Source organism: Crinia signifera, chromosome 7 (genome assembly GCF_055691185.1).
Source record: "Crinia signifera chromosome 7, ASM5569118v1, whole genome shotgun sequence".
NCBI lineage: Eukaryota > Metazoa > Chordata > Amphibia > Anura > Myobatrachidae > Crinia > Crinia signifera.
Window position 1 is genome coordinate 95,623,122 of NC_139223.1, and position 22,828 is coordinate 95,645,949.

At 41.7% G+C, this 22,828-nt stretch overlaps 1 protein-coding gene across 1 annotated transcript in view; it reads right to left on the bottom strand.

The window, feature by feature from the left end:
* The window catches only part of WDR75 (WD repeat domain 75), a 334,745-nt gene that overhangs the window by 21,134 nt on the left and 290,783 nt on the right, over nucleotides 1-22,828 (bottom strand). Inside the window, exons 19-20 of the mRNA XM_083153502.1 lie at nucleotides 2,499-2,645; nucleotides 1,966-2,057 (exon numbers count right to left, since the gene is read on the bottom strand). Of these exons, the coding sequence (XP_083009628.1) occupies nucleotides 1,966-2,057; nucleotides 2,499-2,645 (239 nt within the window). The remainder of the gene's footprint in view (nucleotides 1-1,965; nucleotides 2,058-2,498; nucleotides 2,646-22,828) is intronic.

Here is a 22,828-nt window from a genome sequence, read left to right on the forward strand (position 1 = left end):
AGTGAAAGTCACCAATGACCTGCTGTCAGCCAAATCCAAGGGTCACTTCTCCCTGCTTATCCTTTTGGACCTATCTGCTGCCTTTGACACTGTGGATCACCCTCTCCTCCTCCACACACTCCAAAACATTGGCCTCTCTGGCACAGTCTTCAACTGGTTTTCCTCTTACCTCTTCAACCGTTCCTTCTCAGTCTCTGCCTCTGGCTCTACCTCACCACCTTCTATCCTTCCTGTCGGGGTCCCTCAGGGTTCCGTCCTTGGCCCCATTCTGTTCTCTCTGTACACTTCCTCTCTGGGTGCACTCATTAACTCCTTTGGCTTCCAATATCACCTCTATGCAGATGACACCCAAATCTACCTCTCCTCTCCTGATCTGTCCCCCACTGTTTTCTCTCAAGTTTCCAACTGCCTCGCTGCCATCTCTACCTGGATGTCAGAGCGATTTCTGAAGCTGAATATGGACAAAACCGAACTTATTATCTTTCCCCCACCCAGAGCTATGCCCCCCTACTAATATCTCTATCACTGTTAACAACACCATCATCTCCCCTGTTCCCCAACTCCGCTGCCTGGGTGTCACTCTTGACTCCTCCCTCTCCTTTGCACCCCACATCCAAGCCCTGGCCCATTCTTGCCGGTTCCAGTTACGCAACATTGCTCGCATCAGGCCCTTTCTCTCACAGAGTGCAACTAAGCTGATCATCCACTCATTAGTCATCTCACGGCTTGACTACTGTAATGCTCTTCTCACCGGCCTCGCTCAATCCCAACTAGCTCCTCTCCAATCTGTCCTCAATGCTGCAGCCAGGCTTATCTTCCTCTCCCGCCGCTCTAATTCTGCTACTCCCCTTCAACAAAATCTGCACTGGCTTCCATTCCCCTACAGAATCTTCTTCAAACACCTCACACTCACATACAGGGCCATCTCTAATTCCATTGCTCCATATATCTCTAACCTCATCTCCATTCATACACCCTCCCGCCCTCTACGGTCAGCTGACGACTGTCGTCTCTCCTCCACCCTGATCACTGCTTCCCATGCTAGAGTACAGGACTTTGCCCGTGCTGCACCCCTTCAGTGGAACGCACTCCCTCGCTCCATTAGACTCTCCCCGACCTTGCAAAGCTTCAAACGAGCACTGAAAACTCACCTTTTCATCAAAGCGTACCCTTCCACTGCATAAACCAGCTGGTTCTCCGACCCCTTGCCTGTTTACATCCTGCTATATAACCACCACCCCCTCGCTTGCACCTCTTGTAATCTGTCTGTCTCCCCTTCCTACTAGATTGTAAGCTCCTCCGAGTAGGGCCCTCTTCCCTCCTGTTGTCAAAGCCCTCTTCTCTTCACATGTCACTCACAGCTCTCCTTTACCCAACACTCAGTGACCATCTTCATACTCATCTCCATCATTGGCCTCAAGCCTCTAGTTGTATGTTGATTGGGTCCTCACTACTTACATTTAAGCTGTAATGTGTATTGGACTGTGGTGCTCTTTTATTTGTACTGTATTTTTGTTATTTATTCAATGTTATGCCAAGTTTTGTCTCCCTGTATTGTTCCTTTGTACGGCGCTGCGAAACACTTGTGGCGCCTTATAAATAAAATAATAATAATAATAATAACACTTTATTGGCTGGTAGGAAAAAATACATTGAATCAGTTTTAAAGATAACCTACCAAATACCCCAAATAAATAGGGGTCAAACCAATTAGGTGCAAAGAGAGTGATGTGCCGTTGCCACAGCGTTTCAATTCCAGCAAAGGGACAAGATCCTGCACCCTTTCCCAGGCTGATTTCGGGCACAAATTCACTTGGAGCCCCATAGCGTAACGAATAATTTTTTACGAGTTCCAGCTGCCATAGAGTTTTCAGCTGCTGCGATGATTTCCACCCTAGAATTCATCTTGGCTAATTGAAATTATCCCTTCAATTACAAATTATAGACCTTTAAACGGAAACTTACCCTTTGTACTGCTTGGAAATTAATAACGCATTCAAAAATAAAGAACACAAGATGGATGCAGGTGGTAATACATGAGCTGGAGTGTGAAGAAGCTAAAAGAGAAAATACTTCAATCAATACATCTTGTAGTTGCACTACATCTACATCAAAAATAATACACATACACATTTTTCTGGGGCTGCATAGGGAAGCTTGTCATTCTGCAAGGGAAACCTAGCTAGTGAAAAAAAAAGTGAGTGGGGGTACCTAATGCCATGTACACATGGTGAGATATTGTCTAATATATTTGACTACATGCACAAGAGATTTTGGCTAAATGCACTGGAGATTTTGACTAAGCATTTTTGTCTAACTAATGATAGTCTATGATCTAATCAAAATAACCTTGCATGCGTCGCTATCCCGGAGAAACACACTGGGAAATTTCGGCAAACCTTCTAGGAGATTTTAACTATCTTGTCAAAACCTCCTGCCAAAATATCACCTTGTGTACAACCCTTTAAAATGCAATTACACAAACTAGAAACACATACCTCTTTAACTGATAAAGAATCTTGAATTTTGCGACCAGCAAGTGAGGTTTTCTGTAGTTCTATGTCCAGTTTCTCTTGCTTTAGTTGGCTTTTTTTCCCCAACAGTGTGTGGAAAGGTGTGAAAGGTGACATGTCTTCCAGTGTCAGCTAAATTCCAAAATTAGAGAAAGAATTTCAAGAATGTGCACAATTTGCTATGACAGCATGATTCTGCAAATGTTCATTTGTCGTCATATACAAATGAACATTAGTCTTAGGGCAGTATTCAATATGAATAATCGCGATGTGCAGCGAATCCTGTTTAGGATTCGCTGCACAGTTGCCGTGTACCAGAGGGCTGGAGCATTCTCTGCCAGCCCTCACTGTTGCTGTATTCAAAGCTGCAGGGACTCGCTGCCCCTGACGGCGAATGCCGCAGGGAGCTGGGGGATGGCGGCAGGCAGGGAGATGGAAGCCTCCCTCCCTGCGCCGGACACTGTGGGGCAGAAGCAGGGTTCCAGGGGACACAGGCAGCAGAAGCAGCCCCCCGGGAGAGCTGGCAGGGGACTGGGGTAGGGAGCCGCTGCACTGCTCCTGCATATGTAAAGAGCGAGAGCAGTGTTAAGTGAATAATGATTATTTAATGAGCGGCTCCCGGCCACCTGCTGGCTGTTATGTGTAAAAAAAATAAAAATTAAATATATATTCATGTGCAGTAAGCACACAAAAAAACAGCATGCCCCCTTCACAGAAAAAAAAAATCCAGATTTATTTTACACCAAATGTAAAAAAAAACAAAAAAAAAAAACCTTTATTTTAAAAGATCACAGTTCAGTTCACCATAAAATATGGTGATTGCTACACGGTGACACACGTCAAAAATCAATTGAAAACAATTTGCCATCTGATCATTGAATACACTCACGGCGAATCACATTGAAAAACTACGGCGACTATCAGATGGCGAATTGTCCATCATTCCCTGTTCGCCGTTGGCGAATAGTGCATGTTGAATAGGGCGAATCAGTTTTTTTTAGTAAAGAGATATACCTTAGAGCACAAAAATAGCACACATTCGCCGTAGAACATGGCGAATCAGCCTCATTGAATACTGCCCTTATTATTCAAACTTTTTTTTATCTTGGCTTAATTATCCTTAAAAATTACAAGTTAACACAATTAAACAGTTTCATTTTGCCAGGCGTTGCATATTTCACACTGACAAATTCACTTAGAACGCAAAGGGTTAAATAACAGCCCTCCCTGAAATATTCAAGTAAAATGGAAAAAGGGTGCACCAAAGTAATGAGTATATCAGCTTACAACGAGGTGTATTGAGGTCAGTGCCTGGAGAGGTAAAGTACAGGCTGGTCACAGAGCCAGATTTACACACACACACACACACATTATATAATCCGATGGGCAGCGGCACTCGCTTACAAAAAGTGAGTGCCACGGTCTATTGGAAAATACATACAATATATATATATATATATATATATATATATATATATATATATATATACATACATACATATACATACATACATACATATACATACATACATATATATATATGTATGTGTGTGTGTGTATAACCGGCACTCCCTTCATCAGGGGGGGACCGTGCAAAAAAAGCTTGTTCAATTGGAGTAAAAATGGATTTGTTTTCACTCAAAATGTTATCACCTATTGGCCTTAATGAAAGCATTGGGTTGAATGCTTTTTTCTAATTTATATTGCAACACTGTTACAAGTTTGTTATGTAATATTGATTCTTTGTTTTAGAATATAAAGAATATTCCACTTCTGACCAGTAGGGGGTCACTGGAGAACCTACAAGGAGAGAGCTACAGTACGAGTGCTAGATACAGCCTCTTGATATGACAGAAGTTTGGTATATTTTTGGTGTCTTTTTCTTTTTGTATTTTTTTTCTTTTTATATTTTTTTATGTGTTTTTTTGTTAGATGTGTATTATTGTGAATTATGAATGTCATTTTGTATTTTTGTATTTTTATATTTACAAACTTGCTGGTGCATGTTGCACCAGCAAGTTAGTTGTTTATTACATTAAGTGCCCATGTGGGTTGTTATACATTGGAAAGACTATCTGTAAATTTAAAGAGGATAGCAATGCATAAATCAAGCATTAGGGCTGCGTTATTCGGAAAATGGTCGGACCAGCCAGTAGCACAACACTGGAAAGAAAAGGCACATTCTTTATCCAGTATACACTATAAAATAATTGACTGTATTCCGGACAAGTTAAGAGGAGGCAATCAAGATCATGCTCTTTTACAACTAGAGGCACGATGGATTTACAAATTGCAGACCGTGCAACCGCACGGATTGAATGAATTATTGCCCCTCTCTTGTTTCCTGTAAATACCGCAATGTATGATTTATCGTATTTGACCATTCACCGCACATAATTATGTATTGATTGACTGCCAGGACTCTTAAGTGACATTGCATATACCAGTCCAGGGCTGGGCAAAACCAGCCCTCCAGATGTTGATGAACTACACATCCCAGCATGCCTTGCATCAGTTTCAGCCAGGCCACATAGCAAAACTAATGCAAAGCATCCTGGGATGTGTAGTTCACTAACATATGGAGGGCCGGTGTTGCCCAGCCCTGTACTTGTCCATTGATGATTCTGTTTAATATGTATTTTCTTTGTTTCTTTTTGATCATGTGGAAGTCAAAATTGCAGCTCTATGCCATTAAAGTATTACGACCGCCCTCTGCGCAATTCCATGACACCACTTGCGTCTTATTAGCTTAAACGTAACTCTCAGGGCTGGACGTGAAACATTAATGGTAAATTCTTAAAGATATGTTCCCTTTTGTCTCTTTCTGTTTGCGTGAAACTCCCTGAGTAAATCCTTATTTCTGTTTTGATCTAACTTGCTTCAGTTGCCGTCAACAGTCGCAAAGGTCAGTATAGTGAAACAATCACTATACATGACCTTACTAATACCTAGTTTGTGTTATATAATGAATCAGTGTGCGTAAGAAACAATGGCTATAATTCCAGCTCATACCAGTTCCCTGTTCCACCTCACCCCAAGTACAAAGACAAAGAACCAATCATGGGCTGACGAGATTCCCATTTCGCAGGAAGACGTCCCCATGAAGCTGAGAGCCAATGAAGAATTGCACAAGCTTCTTCCTTGTACCCAATGATCATCCAACCTGACCCCACGCCCCTTTGCTTTAAAAGCCTAAGCACGGGATCCAAGAGCCACATATGTGATCTGGCCAGAACACATACCCAGGATCCTGGGATTTGTATCCGGCCGTGGTATCTGCTTCCCTTGACGGTAATTGATATTCCTTATTTGTGCTAGTTACCTGTGTTAGCTGTGCCTGCATTTGCATACTTTTTGTAATACTGTTTCTTCATGTATAAGTTGTATTGCGCCCTTTTATCGTGAATATTGTGTGTTTCCCCTTTAATCACCTGCATCCACTTTGGACTTGAATACACATATAGACACGGGGTCAGAGCCGTGATCTTATTATAACCTGTGGTCGATTGCATTATTTCTTTACAAGTGTAATAGCGTTTTCGAAGCAGTGTCACCATAGACCTTTATCCATTGAGCTACCAACCAGTATATTTAGTAATGTATCGCTGGTGTATTACTGTCCATATTGGTATATGATTACTGTGGGAGCTCCGTGAGAGACTCAATCGCACGTGAGTCCGAGTTGCACGTGGTGGAGTAAGTGGGGCCATAATTGTTATATCAGTGAAAGACTTAGGGTTGCTAGGTGTAACTGGTTGCATGGTTTAGGAGGTAACGCATACGGTATAATTATTTTCCTATCCACTGGTTTATTAAATTATCATTTTTAATAATTGGCACCCAACGTGAATTCTTCATTCTTTAAAATCGGGACAGCGATACAGATTGCGTCCTTATTATCAATGGGCGGACTTTAAACGCATGAGGTAGCCCGTAGCATTAATAAAGACTCATTTGTGCTGGTGCCTCTGATTTAAAAGATGCTGGAATGAAACCCACGGACAGTGGATTGGTTATACTGTAGCAAAATTCTTTGTATGTTCTTTCCAGTATTGCAAATCATTGTGTATAGAGAAGAGTTAAGGTGCTGGACTTCCGCTTGCCACAAAGAAATAAGGAGTTTCTTTTCTATCGCTTAATGCTTGAATTGTATAGATTGAGATTGTGAAACCCAGTTAACAGAGTTGTGTTAAATAGATAGTTTGTTAAAACAAATTGGATCAATATTGCACAAAGCATTGTTAAAGCATAAGCTAGCAAATGAAGGTATAAAGTGTGGTGGTTTTGTTATAGCGTTATAGGCCGTGGTCTGAAGCTCTTGCCATGTGGCATTGGGCCGAAGAACACAGAGCGCAGAATCGTCCCAGATGCAAATTGCGTTCCTGACGAAAGCACATGGTCTGGTAACGTCACGCTCAAACAGTATACTAACAAGGTTATTTTGACCGAGTATATAGTGTGAGAGTGACCAGGCAGAACACATGCTAGACGCTATTACACGTAGGCATTGAGTAAATATTTGTCACCACCTCACTGTATTACTGTTGCATATTTACTAACACCTCAGCTATTAGGTAGTTAAAGATTCGCTGAAGCAGGCATTAACTAGGCTGATTTGCTCTGGTGGGTCCCTCACAGAGTGCAGATAGCAAATTGCCTGCTGCAAATGGTAATAGTTTTGTGGGGGAACTCAGAAACCCAACGGTCGCTTGGCAGAAGAGGTAGCTATCTTCTGAACAGTATCCAGAAGTAACTCAGCCATGGGAAACAAAAATTCCAGAAAGGAGGCTGACAGCAGTACAGGTTACATAGTTACATAGTAGGTAAGGCTGAAAAAAGACTTGCGTCCATCTAGTTCAACCTGGTATAGATATCCATTGCTGATTTGGTAGGTTCTGGTATTTTACAGACAAATTATATTTCTTATTTGTACCCATGGATGTTTTTCTCCAGTAAATGTTTGTCCAACTTTGCCTTGAACGCATTTAATGAGCCAGCCGTTACCACCTCTCTGGGAAGAGAGTTCCAGAGTTTGACTGTTCTGACCGTAAAGAAATTCTTTCTACTAGCTGAATGAAATCTTTTTTCTTCTAATCTATACTCATGCCCTCGCGTCCTAGATTCCTTTCTAGTAGAAAATAGGGTGTGTGACAGTTCCTTATATTGGCCCTTGATATACTTGTACATGTTGAGCATGTCCCCCCTTAAACGTCTCTTTTCTAATGTAAATAGTCCCAAATTGCTTAATCTCTCCCCGTAGCTTAAATTCTCCATTCCCCTAATAAGCTTTGTTGCACGCCTTTGGACTTTTTCTAATTCTATGATGTCCTTTTTATAGTGTGGGGCCCAGAACTGTACTCCGTACTCTAGGTGAGGTCTCACCAATGCTTTATATAGTGGCATAATTACCCTTGAGTCCCTAGTTTCCATTCCCCTCTTAATACATGCCAGAATTTTGTTGGCCTTTTTTGTAGCTACATTACAATGGGCACTACATCCTAGATTGCTGTCTATTTGGACTCCTAGATCCTTTTCAAGTATGGAATTACCCAGTTCCTCTCCGCTAAGGTTGTAACTTGCACACTGGTTGTGTCTCCCAAGGTGCATAACCTTACATTTATCTACATTGAACCTCATCTTCCATTTTTTTGCCCACTCATCTAGAATTGCAAGATCATTTTGAAGCATGGTGACATCTTCTGGTGATTTGATGACTTTGCTAAGTTTTGTATCGTCCGCAAAGATGGATACATTGCTGAGTAACCCTATCCCAATATCGTTAATAAAAATGTTAAACAAAATGGGCCCCAAAACCGAACCCTGGGGCACTCCACTTAGTACCGGTATCATATCTGATACGGCACCATTCACAACCACTCTTTGTTCTCTATTACATAGCCAATTCCCTACCCATCTGCAGATATTTTCACCCAATCCTAGGTTCTCCATTTTATTAATCAATCTCTTGTGTGGGACAGTATCAAATGCTTTAGCGAAATCTAGGAAAATCACATCTACAGCATTTCCATTATCGAGGTTTTTGCTAACCTCTTCATAGAACCCTAGTAGATTAGTTTGGCATGAACGATTTTTCACGAACCCATGTTGGTTAGTACTGAGTAGACGGTGATGATCTAAATATTCCTGGATACCATCCCTTAAAAATCCTTCAAATAGTTTACCCACAATTGATGTTAAACTAACGGGTCTGTAATTAGCGGGATCTTCCTTTTTTCCTTTTTTGAATATTGGCACTACCTCTGCTATTCTCCAATCTTTTGGTACTATACCTGACGATAGTGACTTGCTAAAGATATAATGTAGGGGGGTAGCTAGTTCATCCCTTAATTCCATTAATACCCTCGGATGAATCCCATCTGGCCCTGGTGACTTATTTGTTTTGAGTTTGCTTAGCCTCAGTATTATTTCCTTCGGCGTGAAATCCACAATGAGATCTAGCTTATTTGTCCCGTTTGTGGTAAATGTTCGTTCCACAGTCTGCTCTCCCTTAGTAAATACTGATGAGAAGAACTCATTTAACAGTTTTGCTTTTCCCTTGTCCTCAGTAACACTTTTTCCACTAGTATCAGTTAGTGGGCCTATGTTTTCCTTAATTAAACGTTTACTATTTATGTATTTAAAAAACTTCTTTGGGTTGGTTTTACTTTCAGTGGCTATGCACTCTTCATATAATATTTTAGCTGCTTTGATTACCCCTTTACAAGTTTTGTTTGATTCTTTGTATTTTGCGAACGCCTCCTCATTCAAGGTACTTTTATAGAATTTAAAGGCTCTGGTTTTATTGTTGATAGCTGACCTTACTTCTTTGTCCAACCATGGTGGCTTTTTTTTGTTGAATTTACCTTTAGTTACTTTAGGAATGTATTCAATAGTTAGTGAATCAAGCACCTTTTTTAGAGTATCCCACATTTCCTCTGCATTTTTTCCCTCCATAACCGTTTCCCACCCAATTCCTGTTAGGGCTTCCCTGAATAATTCAAAGTTCGCTTTTCTGAAGTTTAGTATTTTTGCAGATCCTTTTTGATGTAATTTACTGAAGTTGATTTCCAGTGAAACCATATTGTGATCACTATTCCCTAATTGTTCAATTACTTTTGTGTTTGAAACTAAGTCTGTTTTATTTGTTAATACTAAGTCCAAGAGCGCCTCATCACGAGTTGGGAAATTGGCCCAAGGGATCAGGTAAATACATTATGGAGAGCAAGTATGGCACCTATGCGGTGGCATACATGAATGAATGGGTCAAGCTGTCCAAGGAATGTGAGATGAAGTTCATAGGTAGTTTTAACCCTGAAATTCTAAATGCACTAAGAAACCAAATTTGTAACATTTCATCGAAAAATAAAAGATTAAAGCACCATAATTGTTTCAACTTGTGGCTAGCTGAAGGACAGATGCAAGGAATAGGAAATGATCTAGGAAATGCAGGTACAGTTAACTTCACACATGCAACTGCACCTCCCCCTCCTTATGTTACAGAAGGCGCAATTACTGTCAAAAAGAAACCTCAAGCAAAGGCAAACATTAATAACTATACTAAATTGTATCCAGTGCTAAACTTTTACAGGTCAGGAATCCGAGGATGAAGTGTTACTGATGTCGGCCGTCTCCTAATCGATAGGTTTAAATGAGGGCAAGGCACCACAGTCAACAGGGGATGTGGAACCTCAAGTTGGACACGGCCGACATCAGGGACATGCCCGAAAGAACCGGTAGGTATGGTACAGTACGTAGCACGGAGACAAAGACCTTTGACTACGACAAAGGACCAAGACCCTGTAAGCACATAACCACTTCGCACTCTCCATGTCCCATATGGAAAGCCAGATAAAGATGGATTGGTCACAGTAAGGCAAGTGGGTATACATTGCCAATGGACCAGGTCAGATTTAATGTCCATGATTAAAGATTTCCCTGACCCCAGGAAAAAAACTTAACAGCCTGTCAAAAATGTATTAAGGATTTGGGAAACTCACATGAGCCCACAAAGACTGGCAAGTTATATTAAGATGGTCAATTAAGACTGTTAGGTTAGGTAGCAGACAAAGGCTAATCGAATTTCGGAGAAGTACCCTGCAATACCTGATTGGCAACAGGGCTATCCGAAAAAACGAATTGGTACGGTTGTCAGCTACCTGCTCTATCCCTAAGTCATAACCCTGGGGCTCCTTGCTCTCATTCTCTTTCCTCTGCCGGAAGGGCATGAAGGATGAACAGCAGAAGTGAGATAGCACCTTATAGGGCTGACTGTTTCCCTGACCACCGAACACTCAGGTGGAAGAAAATTTGTATGCGCAAACAGGATGAAAGGTGGATATGACCTATGATTTAACCACACAATTACTCCAGAACTTGGATGATAGGTGGCGGTGGGTATGATGGTCATTTTTTCACATTCTCTTAAACTTTTCATACTTTCTTTAGTGTTAGAAAATAACTGAGGATAGTCAAATTTTTGAACATATTTTCACAGTGTGGAAAAACAAAAAATATGAGAGATGGTCAATAATTTTATTGAGTTATAAATAAAAGTTATATTTTACGAATAGTCACAGCACTGATAATCCTGAGAACATAAGAGTGCCCCCAAACAGTTTTATTTTCTCCTTGGTTCTCCCTTGAACCTAACAGTTGTAATTGACAATCTTTTAAAACTCGGGGTGCACCACTGACTGTCACTTGTTAAAATCCAGAGATATATTCCTCAAAGGATGACTAGGTGATCAATAGGAGATTAGGTTACTCCAACAGTCAGTAGTTCGATAGGATTCCGATTATACAGACCAATATTTACACTAACGGTACACAATAAGCTGGTGCGGTCCTCATCCCCGTTCCCCTTTTCCCTTCTATACGAGTTATATTAAGAGCCAGTCTCCCATCACACATAGATGCACTAAAATTTATAGACGATTTACAGAAGTTGCAGATGACCCGACACTGACTGATGCTGAAAACCAGCAAAATATTTGTTCAATCAATCTACAACTGAGTGTGTATTTCCCACCAGTCATTGAATACAGTAAGGTTTTCAGCATCAGACAGACTGACAAAGCCGTGCCTTGACTGACATCTGTAAATATACAGGGGTACCTGACATCAAAGACCGTATACCGCACAGAGAACTGGTTGTCTCCGTGCTGATAGAAGGACTTAGAGAAACCCTAAAAAGAAGAGTGCAGACATCTTTCCCCCACTGTCGGGGAATGAAGGTAGATGCCCTTAGAGAATCAGCCATAGAACATGACCGAAACATAAAGAAACACAAAGAAGCAAAGGCGGACAGATTAATGACTGAGTATCCTAGCATACAGTGGCCTCCAGACCCCAAATAGGCCCCAAACCTTTACTTTACTTGGATTTATTATGTTATGGATGTAAACAACCTGGCCATTTTAGAACAAACTGCCAAAATATTTTCTGGGTGCCACAAAATAACCGGAACAACCCACGAAATAGCAATGAGCGAACGAACCAAAGAGGAGTATACAGGACCACCAAAAAACAGAATGGGAGGAGCTCAACAAAATAAGGTGCATGCCTCCTCCCCATTTAGTCGCAACTGCTACACAAAGAGCAGACCGATCCCAACCATAGGAAACAGGCCATACCTGTATCCTACAACCAGTCAGACTCACCCAGCATCTTAAAGATGAACCTCAGGTGCAAGTAAGAATAGCAGGAGTGAACCAAACTTTTCTTGTAGATACAGGGGCGGCCAGATCAGTCTTAAATTCCCCATTAGACCTAGAATACACCAACAACACCATAGCAGTGGTTGGAGTAACTGGTAAAGTGCAACATTACCCCTTGACGAAACCTGCCGAGGTCACCATTGGACCTCTGCACACCAAGCACTCTTTCCTATTGGCTACGTCGGCTCCGACTAACCTATTAGGTAGAGATTTTCTGTGTAAAATGGGATGTGTCATATATTGTTCTCCAGATGGAGTATACCTAGACACACCACATAATCTTGCACAAGAAGGGATTAATGTTGCATTCTGCCACCCCAGAAACAAACCTGATGACTACAGTATAACAGAGATGCTGACACAAATACCTGAGTCCCTGTGGACCCAGGATGGACAGGAAGCTGGATTGATGGCAAATGTATCCCCAGTAATAATCCACTTAAAAGCTTGCAGGATAGCTCCAAAAATACCACAATACCCATTGAAACCAGAAAAAGAATTGGGTGTTTAACCCATCATAGAATGGTTGCTACAGCAACAAATCCTGATACGGATCTCTAGCACAGCCAATAGCCCAATTTTCCCAGGCAAAAAGAGTAGTGGGAGAGGTTATCGACTAGTACAGGATGTAAGGGGGGTAAGCAAGGCAGTTGAGAGACAGTTTCCCGTAGTGCCCAATCCAGCAGTAATCCTGATACAAATACCACCTCATGCAAATTACTTCATGGTAATTGATCTCTGCTCTGCATTCTTCTCTGTTCCCTTGCACCCCGACAGCCAGTACCTCTTTGCTTTCACTTACAGAGGGGTGCAATACACCTGGACACGCCTCCCACAAGGTTTTATTGACAGCCCAAGTATATTCTCCCAGGCCTTGCACGATTGTCTACAGTCTTTCCAGCCTGCAAATGGATCTGTATTAATACAATACATTGATGATTTGTTAATATGCTCAGATTAATTTGAGGCATCACTGGCCGATACCGAGCAACTGTTGGTCTTCTTAGCGGAAACCGGTCACAAGGTGTCAAAGGACAAACTACAATTGTGTAAGACTTGGTATAAGTATTTGGAACACTGCCTAACTCAAGGGTTGAGACACATAACTGAAGATAGAGTCAAAGCCATACAAGACATGAAACTGCCAAGGACTCAGCATCAAATTCGTACCTTCTTAGGGATGTGTGGGTATTGCCGTAACTGGATCCCTGGTTTCTGTGTTCTGGCACTACCCCTGCAGGAAATGGTCTCATCAAACAAACCAGAACAGGTCTCCCACACAGACGAATCTGAACAGGCCTTTGAAAGACTAAAGGCCAGTTTGATGAGTGCCCCTGCATTGGGAGTCCCAGATTATGAGAAATCATTTGATCTGTATGGAACAGAATATACTGGGTGTGCGTCAGGAGTATTGACACAGAAACATGGGGATGCCAGTCGGCCAATTGCGTACTACAGTGCACATAGTTACATAGTTACATAGTAGGTAAGGCTGAAAAAAGACTTGCGTCCATCTAGTTCAACCTGGTATAGATATCCATTGCTGATTTGGTAGGTTCTGGTATTTTACAGACAAATTATATTTCTTATTTGTACCCATGGATGTTTTTCTCCAGTAAATGTCTGTCCAACTTTGCCTTGAACGCATTTAATGAGCCACCCGTTACCACCTCTCTGGGAAGAGAGTTCCAGAGTTTGACTGTTCTGACCGTAAAGAAATTCTTTCTACTAGCTGAATGAAATCTTTTTTCTTTTTTCACAGTAAGACCCAGTAGCTCGGGCGCTACCTACATGTAGTGTATCAGCCATAGCCTTACTCGTCACCAAATGTGAGGATGTGGTGTTGGGCCATGATTTGACATGATCCTCACGCAGTTTCTGCCCTCCTCAACTCAGCTCAAACAAGGCATGTTTCATCAGCCAGGTTCACAAAATGGGAACTTGCACTGATGGCCCCAGTGAACATCACAATATGGAGATGTAACACGATAAACCCGGCAACATTCCTACCTGGTGTGCCCTCTGAGGCACAAAGGGTGAGAGTGGATGTTGGAGTGGAGGCCGATGAGTTTAGCAGGAGCATAGAGCACGACTGCATGACATACTTGAACCAGACGTTCACAGCGCGTCCTGACATAAGTGACAATACATTGGAGGAGGTAGACATAACCTTTTTCACTGATGGCAGCTGCCATAGAGATATCGAGACAGGAGAACTGTGCACTGGCTAGGTTGTGGCAGATGGAGAAAGTGTAGTGGAGGCTGAGCCCTGTGGACCACCTCACTCAGCACAAGTGGCCAAATTAGTGGCAATGACCAGAGCATGTGAACTGGCAAAGGGGAAGGTAGTCAATATCTACACAGACTCTAGGTACGTATTTGGGGTGGTACACGATTTCGGGGCCCTATGGCACCTCAGAAACTTTATGACAGCGGCTGGTACCCCAGTGGCACATGCGTTGTATATAAAAAGACTCCTCACAGCCATTCAGTTGCCTGAAAGGGTGGCTGTTATCAAGTGTAAAGCTCACACCTCAAGTAAAGACCCAGTATCACTTGGTAACAGCCGCGCTGATGAGGCGGCTAAGTGGGCTGCAAGCCCTGGAAATAAAGAGAATCCCCCTATAAATGTCTGTTTTCCAACCTGTATCTACCCAGAAACGAATAGAGATCCAAGATCTGTGTCCCCTGCATTAGAAAGCCGTCTGGAAGTCGAAGGGATGTGGACAAGAACAGGTTTATGGAGAGATGGACAAGGAAAACCAGTGGCCCCCAGAACATACTTCCCTGGCTTGGCAGAGGCAGCCCATGGCCTGACTTACCTTGATAGGGAAGGCATGTGCAAACTAGTAAAAACTTACTGGTGTGCAACAGGTTTCGCTCCACAGGCAGGTAAGACAGCAATGTCATGCCTTACATGCCTGAGGAAGAATACTGGGAAGGTGGTTCCTACAGAGCCATCCCACATCCCTCCTACAGAAGGTCCTTTTCAGGTGATACAAATTGACTTCATACAATTACCACCCTGTAGGAATTTGAAATGTGTTTGTATGTGTTGATGTATTTTCAAATTGGGTAGAGGCTTTCCCAGCCGCTTCAAACACTGCAACGTTTACTGCAAAGAAAATATGCCAAGAATTTGTGTGTAGGTATGGTATCCCAAAAATCATAAAAAGTGACAGGGGCACCCACTTCACAGGCAAAGTCTTCCAAGTCATGTGTAAACTTCTAGGGATTGATAGTAAACTTCATACTCCCTACCGACCTCAGTCAAGCGCCAAGGTGGAGAGAATGAATGGTACTATCAGAAACAAATTGAGCAAGGTTATGGCTGAAACAGGGTTGCTATGGCCTGAGCCATTGCCTATAGTGCTGTATAGTATCAGTACTACTCCCAAAGCTCCGCTTAACTTGTCCCCCTTCGAAATACTGTTCGGAAGGCACCCACACATTATGATAGACCCACAAGACGATTTGAAATGCAATAATGAACTGACTATCCAATATATCCTGAAGATGAACCAGCAATTGAGAGCACAACAAAAGAAGCGGAGATTGTTCATACCGGAATTGCCTGTTAAGAACTGTCATTGTTTTGAGTCAGGGGATTTTTTTATGATCCGAAATTTCTTACGTTCAGGTTGTTTGGTAGATCGGTGGGAAGGACCATATCAAGTACTGCTAACCAGCACCACATCCGTAAAAGTGGCTGAAAAAGAAACTTGGATCCACTCTTCCCATTGCAAAAAGGTCAATAACCCGGAATTGGTGGAGGCTCGAACCAACGACAGAGAAGTATCGTTAGAAGCCCTGTTCCAGGAAGACAGAGATCTAAAACAAAGGAAAGACTATCTTCATTAACCCCTGACCAGACGAAGAATGAAGCAGCAGGCAGAAGATGTATACCTTTTTCTATTGCTGTTTTCTCATCCAATTTCTCCCCAAGGTTCCGTGTGATCAACAAAGGGTGGAAGGGGAAGAGCGGAGTTTGGATAGTAGGGTGGCAGATCATAATCAAGCCATGTTAGGATCCCTGAGCAGGCCTGATGCTTTGTTCGACCCTAGAGGTGGGAAGGAGTCGGTAAACTATTCAGGACAAAAGCAATATGATGGGTTATCGTCTGATGAATATTGTGTTTGCAGAGGATGTATCCATACATGCCAACATAACCTGACGACCGAGGTGAAACTCAATCCTTTGGGCGAGTACCACTCGCTTGTAGGAAAGGTTTTGAATCAGACAGAATGTTGGGTATGTTCACAAATACCCCAGAAACGGAGTAGTGTGGGCCTAATCCCATATCCTCTGACTCTGGCAGAGATAAAAAATCTGAGTAAAGGAAGACCTTTGCATAAGTAATACTTATACAACAGGTCTCCTGGACTTAGACTACACCCATATCAGGTAGACAAGTCTCTTATATGTTGGAACTTCACCAGTTCCAAAGCACTGGGGACGTGGGAAGCAACCTGGTATAATCAGATGATAGCTTACTCACAACGAACAGATGGAGAGCAAATCGACCAAAAGGCTCTGTTAAACATCCATACAATTGGGAGACATTACAAATACATCTTCACTGTAAAACAAAAGAAGGTTATGGCTGGTAGAGTACCTACAGAATACTGTGCCAAACTTCTGCAGCCAGATACGTGTACTAATCAGGTTGGGAAGGAGGGAATGGTAATGTTCATGTGGATACTGTGTGATAAAATGATGAAATTCTCTGTACCCCATTTCCTTACAGACAATGTTTATTTTATTTGTGGCAGACGGGCGTACAAGTGGCTTTCAATGAACCACCTTGGATTATGTTATTATTGCCTGAAGTTATGACTCTTACCCATGACTCCATGATAAAAATTCACACCAGAGTACCTTCTCCTTATACTTATACCCATTACAAACAGCTCCATAAAAGAGATCCGAGTGTTAGGAAGGAACCTCTGGCCTCAGATCTGGTTCACAAAACCTTTGGCTATCAAATCCTCCTTGCATTAGATATCACCCATACTGCCAGGGGAGTGATAAATTTCAAATACATCCAAGCTTTGGCTAACCTAATAGATAACATAGCCTAAATATATGATGACACATTCCAATACACAGGAAAAGAGCTACAGCCATATAAACGAGAACTAGTCCAGCATAGAATGGTATTAAATTACCTAACAGCGATAACCGGAGGTTACGTTTTAACCCTCCCCACCCAATATGAGGTCAAATGTTACACATACTTAACTAATAACACTGAAGACCCCGAGGAGATCATTGACCACAAAATGGATGAAATACTCCAGTTAAAAGGGAATTTAGGAAGCAAAGTAATGCAAGTTTGGGGGGGGGGAAGTAGGAGAACAGATTAGCAAATGGACTTCCTGGTTGAACCCGATACACTGGTTCTCTGGGCTAGGAGAATGGGCCCAGGGAATCATAGCCAATATACTGTAGGGAAATTACTGCTCTGCATTGGGGGTGTCATCATATTATTCGGCCTGTTATTTAAATGTATGCGGTGGGTAACCCGGGATAGAAAGAGACACACTGAGATAATGAGTATAAGGACAAGTGACACAACGGAAGACCCAGGACTCGAATGCAATCCCCAAATAGAAACCGTTATTCAGAAGAGGGTTACCATACCTAGGAATGTAGGTCTGCTTTGTTCCCCTACCCTTGTGTACACATATCTATTTTAAACTCCCCTATTTTCCTATATTTTGTTTTCCCTAGTAGCGTAATAGTGCCTCTATGACTCCTCCTTTCTCTCTTCTTAGATACACCCTATCTGGAAAATGTAAATAAATGTAAACACCCCTGTTTTTATTTTGGTCCCAAAACTTGTATATTATTCCCCGTCACCCTGAATAAATTGTTAGGTAAATTTGTTCCCCATTTATCCATAATCCTGGATTGGACATAGTGCACAATGGTTTATTCCCCTTTTATATTTAATTATGTAACTCAATGTATTAGAGTTATGAATTATTTGTATGTGTCTCCAGACTGTCAAGGGGTGGACTGCGAAAGTAAAAATTGCAGCTCTATGCCTTAAGGTATTACGACCACCCTCTCTGCAATTCTATGACGCCACTTGCGTCTTATTTGCTAAAACGTAACTCCCAGGACCGGACATGAAACATTAATGGTAAATTCTTAAAGATATGTTCCCTTTTGTCGCTTTCAGATTGCGTGAAACTCCGAGTAAATCCTTATTTCTGTTTTGATCTAACTTGCTTCAGTTGCTGTCAACAGTCTAAAGGTCAGTATAGTGAAACAATCACTATACATGACCTTACTGATACCTAGTTTGTGTTATATAATGAATCAGTGTGCGTAAGAAACAATGGCTATAATTCGAGCTCATACCAGTTCCCTGTTCCACCTCACCCCAAGAACAAAGACAAAGAACCAAGCATGGGCTGACGAGATTCCCATTTCGCAGAAAGACGTCACCATGAAGCTGAGAGCCAATGAAGAATTGCCCAAGCCCCTTCCTTGTACCCAATGTTCATCCAACCTGACCCCACGCCCCTTTGCTTTAAAAGTCTAAGCGCGGGATCCAAGAGCCACATATGTGATCTAGCCAGAACACATACCCAGGATCCTGGGATTTATATCTGGCCGTGGTATCTGCTTCCCTTGACGGTAATTGATATTCCTTATTTGTGCTAGTTACCTGTGCCTGCATTTGCATACTTTTTGTAATACTGTTTCTTCATGTATAAGTTGTATTGCGCCCTTTCATCGTGAATATTGTGTGCTTCCCCTTTAATCACTTGCATCCACTTTGGACTTGAATACACATACAGACACGGGGTCAGAGCCGTGATCTTATTATAACCTGTGGTCAATTGCATTATTTCTTTACAAGTGTAATAGCGTCAGCATAGACCTTTATCCATTAAGCTACCGACCAGTATATTTAGTGTATCGCTGGTGTATTACTGTCCATACTGGTATATGATTACTGTGGGAGCTCCGTGAGAGACTGAATCGCATGAGCGTCCGAGTTGCACGTGGTGGAGTAAGTGAGGCCGTAATTCTTATATCAGTGAAAGACTTAGGGTTGCTAGGTGTAACTGGTTGCATGGTTTAGGAGGTAACACATACCGTATAATTATTTTCCTATCCACTGGTTTATTAAATTATCGTTTTTAATAATCACCTAGGTGTTGGTACACAGGGTGTAGTCCTCGCCCTCTGGAAATGCTAGATGCGTCGCATCCATGACGTCATCGGGTCTCCGCTGGGGAACTGGACACGGAATGGGTGCACAGGGTGTAGTTACACATGAACTTCTATATATGTAAGTATGTCTCTTGCTATTCTTTATGTCTTGAAAAAGGGATTACATTTCCCGAAACGTTGACCTACTTGACTTGAGTCTAGTGTTATTATTTGAAAACGCTGTTCCAGTCTTTTGGGTGCCGCTGGTCTGCCACTTTGTATGTTTCCCCCCAACAAGGGAACAGAAGGCACCAAAAGCAGCTGCACTTCAACCTATACCTGCAAGTGCCGGATGCAAGGAGATTTTATATATATAGATATATAGATATATATATATCTATATATATATATATATATCTATATATATATAATCCAGAGTTCCTCAGAATGAGGAGTGAGCACTCTCCTTGTATAAATAAGTCAATCCAGTTAAAAGGTAATTTCTCATTTATTCATCCATTATATAAATTGTGCCCATTTTGCCCCGACGTTTCGGTCCATGAGCGGGACCTTTATCAAGGAGCCTGCAGCGGGGGGATATAACATGCAAACGACAAAGTGAATGCATGCAATCACCACCACTAACATCGTGCACAATAACAAAACATCAGAGATAAACAGCACTTACATGGGTCATGAGATCAAAGTGATACAGTCAGAGATCAACGGAGCCAAAGGTAGGAGAACCTCTCTGTAGCAGGAGGACATCTGAGTAAGACCTGCCCGGGCCCGGCTTAAATACCCTGTGTGATAATCTAATTAAGCGTCACGTGATGCGGGAGATTTCCCGCCACTCGCACCGGCGTCGGACCTCCGTCAGAGACCGGAAGTGACATCGCCGGAAGCACAGCTCAATATGAGCCGCTGGTGACAAGCAGAGGAAACCCGGAAGCGGGTACTCAGTGCGTGTCAGCTAGGTGAGACGCATATGGAGCGCATCGTGCCGGAAATAGGCACTGCTGCGCTATCTAAGACAATATATATATACGGGATGATCAGCAGTTTGCAGTATAAACACAGAGAAGCCGGGGCTCGGGGAGCTTTATAACAGGGAATACCTGCCCACCATATAAAATAGATAAGGGCATAGAGATAATAATTCTCAAATTTATTGATGCCTAATTGCTGCATCGATATGTATCGATGTATAACAATAATGGGTATAATATATTTAAAGCTCACTGAGAAATGTTACACTAGACTGGTATTCTGTCAGAAAACAAATTTAAGGAAAAAGAAGGGGGCACTAGAGATTATACTGGAAAAGGATTGCTAAAAAGCATAGTTCCAGGTCACTAATTTTCTATATATTGGGTACTCAATTTGTATTCCATATTTTATCTTTATTTTATCAATTTTATGCTTTTTATTTATTTTATTATTATTTATTATTTTTTATTTTATATTTTATGTTATTGTTTTTAATTATCCTATGACTAGGGTACATTATATAAAGGGACATGATTCATTGATAAATTTATCTAGGCAGAGGACCAAAAGACAGTAGGAAAAAGAACCCACATAAAAAAGAAAACACATAAAAAAATATATATATATATAAAAAAACAAATAATAAAGAAGCAAAATCAGATGCAAAAGAAAAATAAATAAAAAATAAAAATCAAAAAATAAAAATAATAATAATGAAAAATAATATACACGTAAGACAGTCAAGTGTAGATCATGAGACCCGGGGGGCCATATATCATTCCATCAAAGGGATATAGTCTAAACCAGAGGTATACGGATACAGTCCAAGTGGTTATTTAAGAAATATATTGAGCGGATTATTCTCATTGAGTCCATTCGGTGCCAATGTCCCCAACCGAAATATCCATCGGCTCTCTCGTTTTCTTAAAAGGAGACCTCTATCCCCTCCACGGATTGGAGGCGGTATCCAATCAATCAATCTACACCTGAGGCTTGATAATTGGTGACAGGCCTGTAGGAAATGTCTGGGGATCGGTAAATCGGCTTTTTTAGTGTCCAGGGCAACCCGAATGGAATTCCTGTGATTGGCCATGCGTTCCCTGAATTTCCTCGTGGTCATGCCCACATATGCAAGGCCGCATGGACAATGTAATAGATATACCACATGATCCATGAGACAGTGTAATCTGAATTTAATTTTGATGGATTTACCCGATTGAGGATGCACCCCTGCCTTTGCATCAAAATAACTTGTGAGAGTGCGGTCTTCCAAAATACCTATATATATATATATATATATATATATATATATATATATATACACACATATATATATATATACATATATACATACACATATATATATATATATATATATACATACATACATATACACACACACACACACACACATACATACACACACATACATACATAGGCACGCACGCAGCCGGCCACTTCCGGTTACGTCAGCTATGGCTGCGGGCCCTGGTGCACAACAGGTGAGTTCTATTGAGGAAAGTGGATTGTTGGGGAGGGGGTCCCGATGCCACAAAGTGTTGTATCTGTGGTTATGCTATTTTCCCTGATGACATACCAGGGATATGGTTTTTTTTTACTTAAGTGATGAACTGACATGTCTGGTATATGGGAGAGACCGGCCGCTGCAATGTTTACATGTTTGCATGTTTGTGCAAGTGATACATTATAAAAACTTGATAAATGCAATGAAGACATGATTGAAAAAGGAATCATGATAAAAGTGACAAAACAAAACACGGTACTTATGTATTATCTGGGCTCCCATGTTAAATGCACCTCATTTTTTCATACCCCTACTATCCAGTTACACATGGAGTTGATTTTATATAGTGTGGCGAGCGCAGCGAGCCACCGTGCCCGAATCGTGGCGAGCGTAGCGAGCCCCGCGAGGGGATGCCGTCTCATAAGAAAAACGGGAGCCCAGATATTACATAAGTACCCAAAACACATAATGTATAAAGCACATAAGTTGAACTACAAGATGGGGGACATATTAGTATCTGAAACATAAAAGGATGAACAACGCAACTGAATGGCAATGTGTACTGTATGTTATCTAAATGCCTGGGCTAATAAGCCTCAACAGTGAATGGTTATTCCTCTGGGTCCACATTAGCATTCATCTATGGAAATGAAGATAATATTACTGACAATAAATATTTGGGGAAACTTATCACAGAAAAACTGAGTAGGGTAATTTATCATTCAGTCCGGAGGGTTTCACCGCATTCAATCGGTGTATACACGTTGCTTCCAGGCGTAATAATTTTCCCTCTCTGTCCCCTCTGCGGATCGAGGATGGCACATGATCGATGGCCATGTGTTTAAGGTCAGAGTTTATGATTGGCCTGAGCAAAATGTTTGGCCACTGGTAAGTCTGTGTTCTTAGAGCTGCC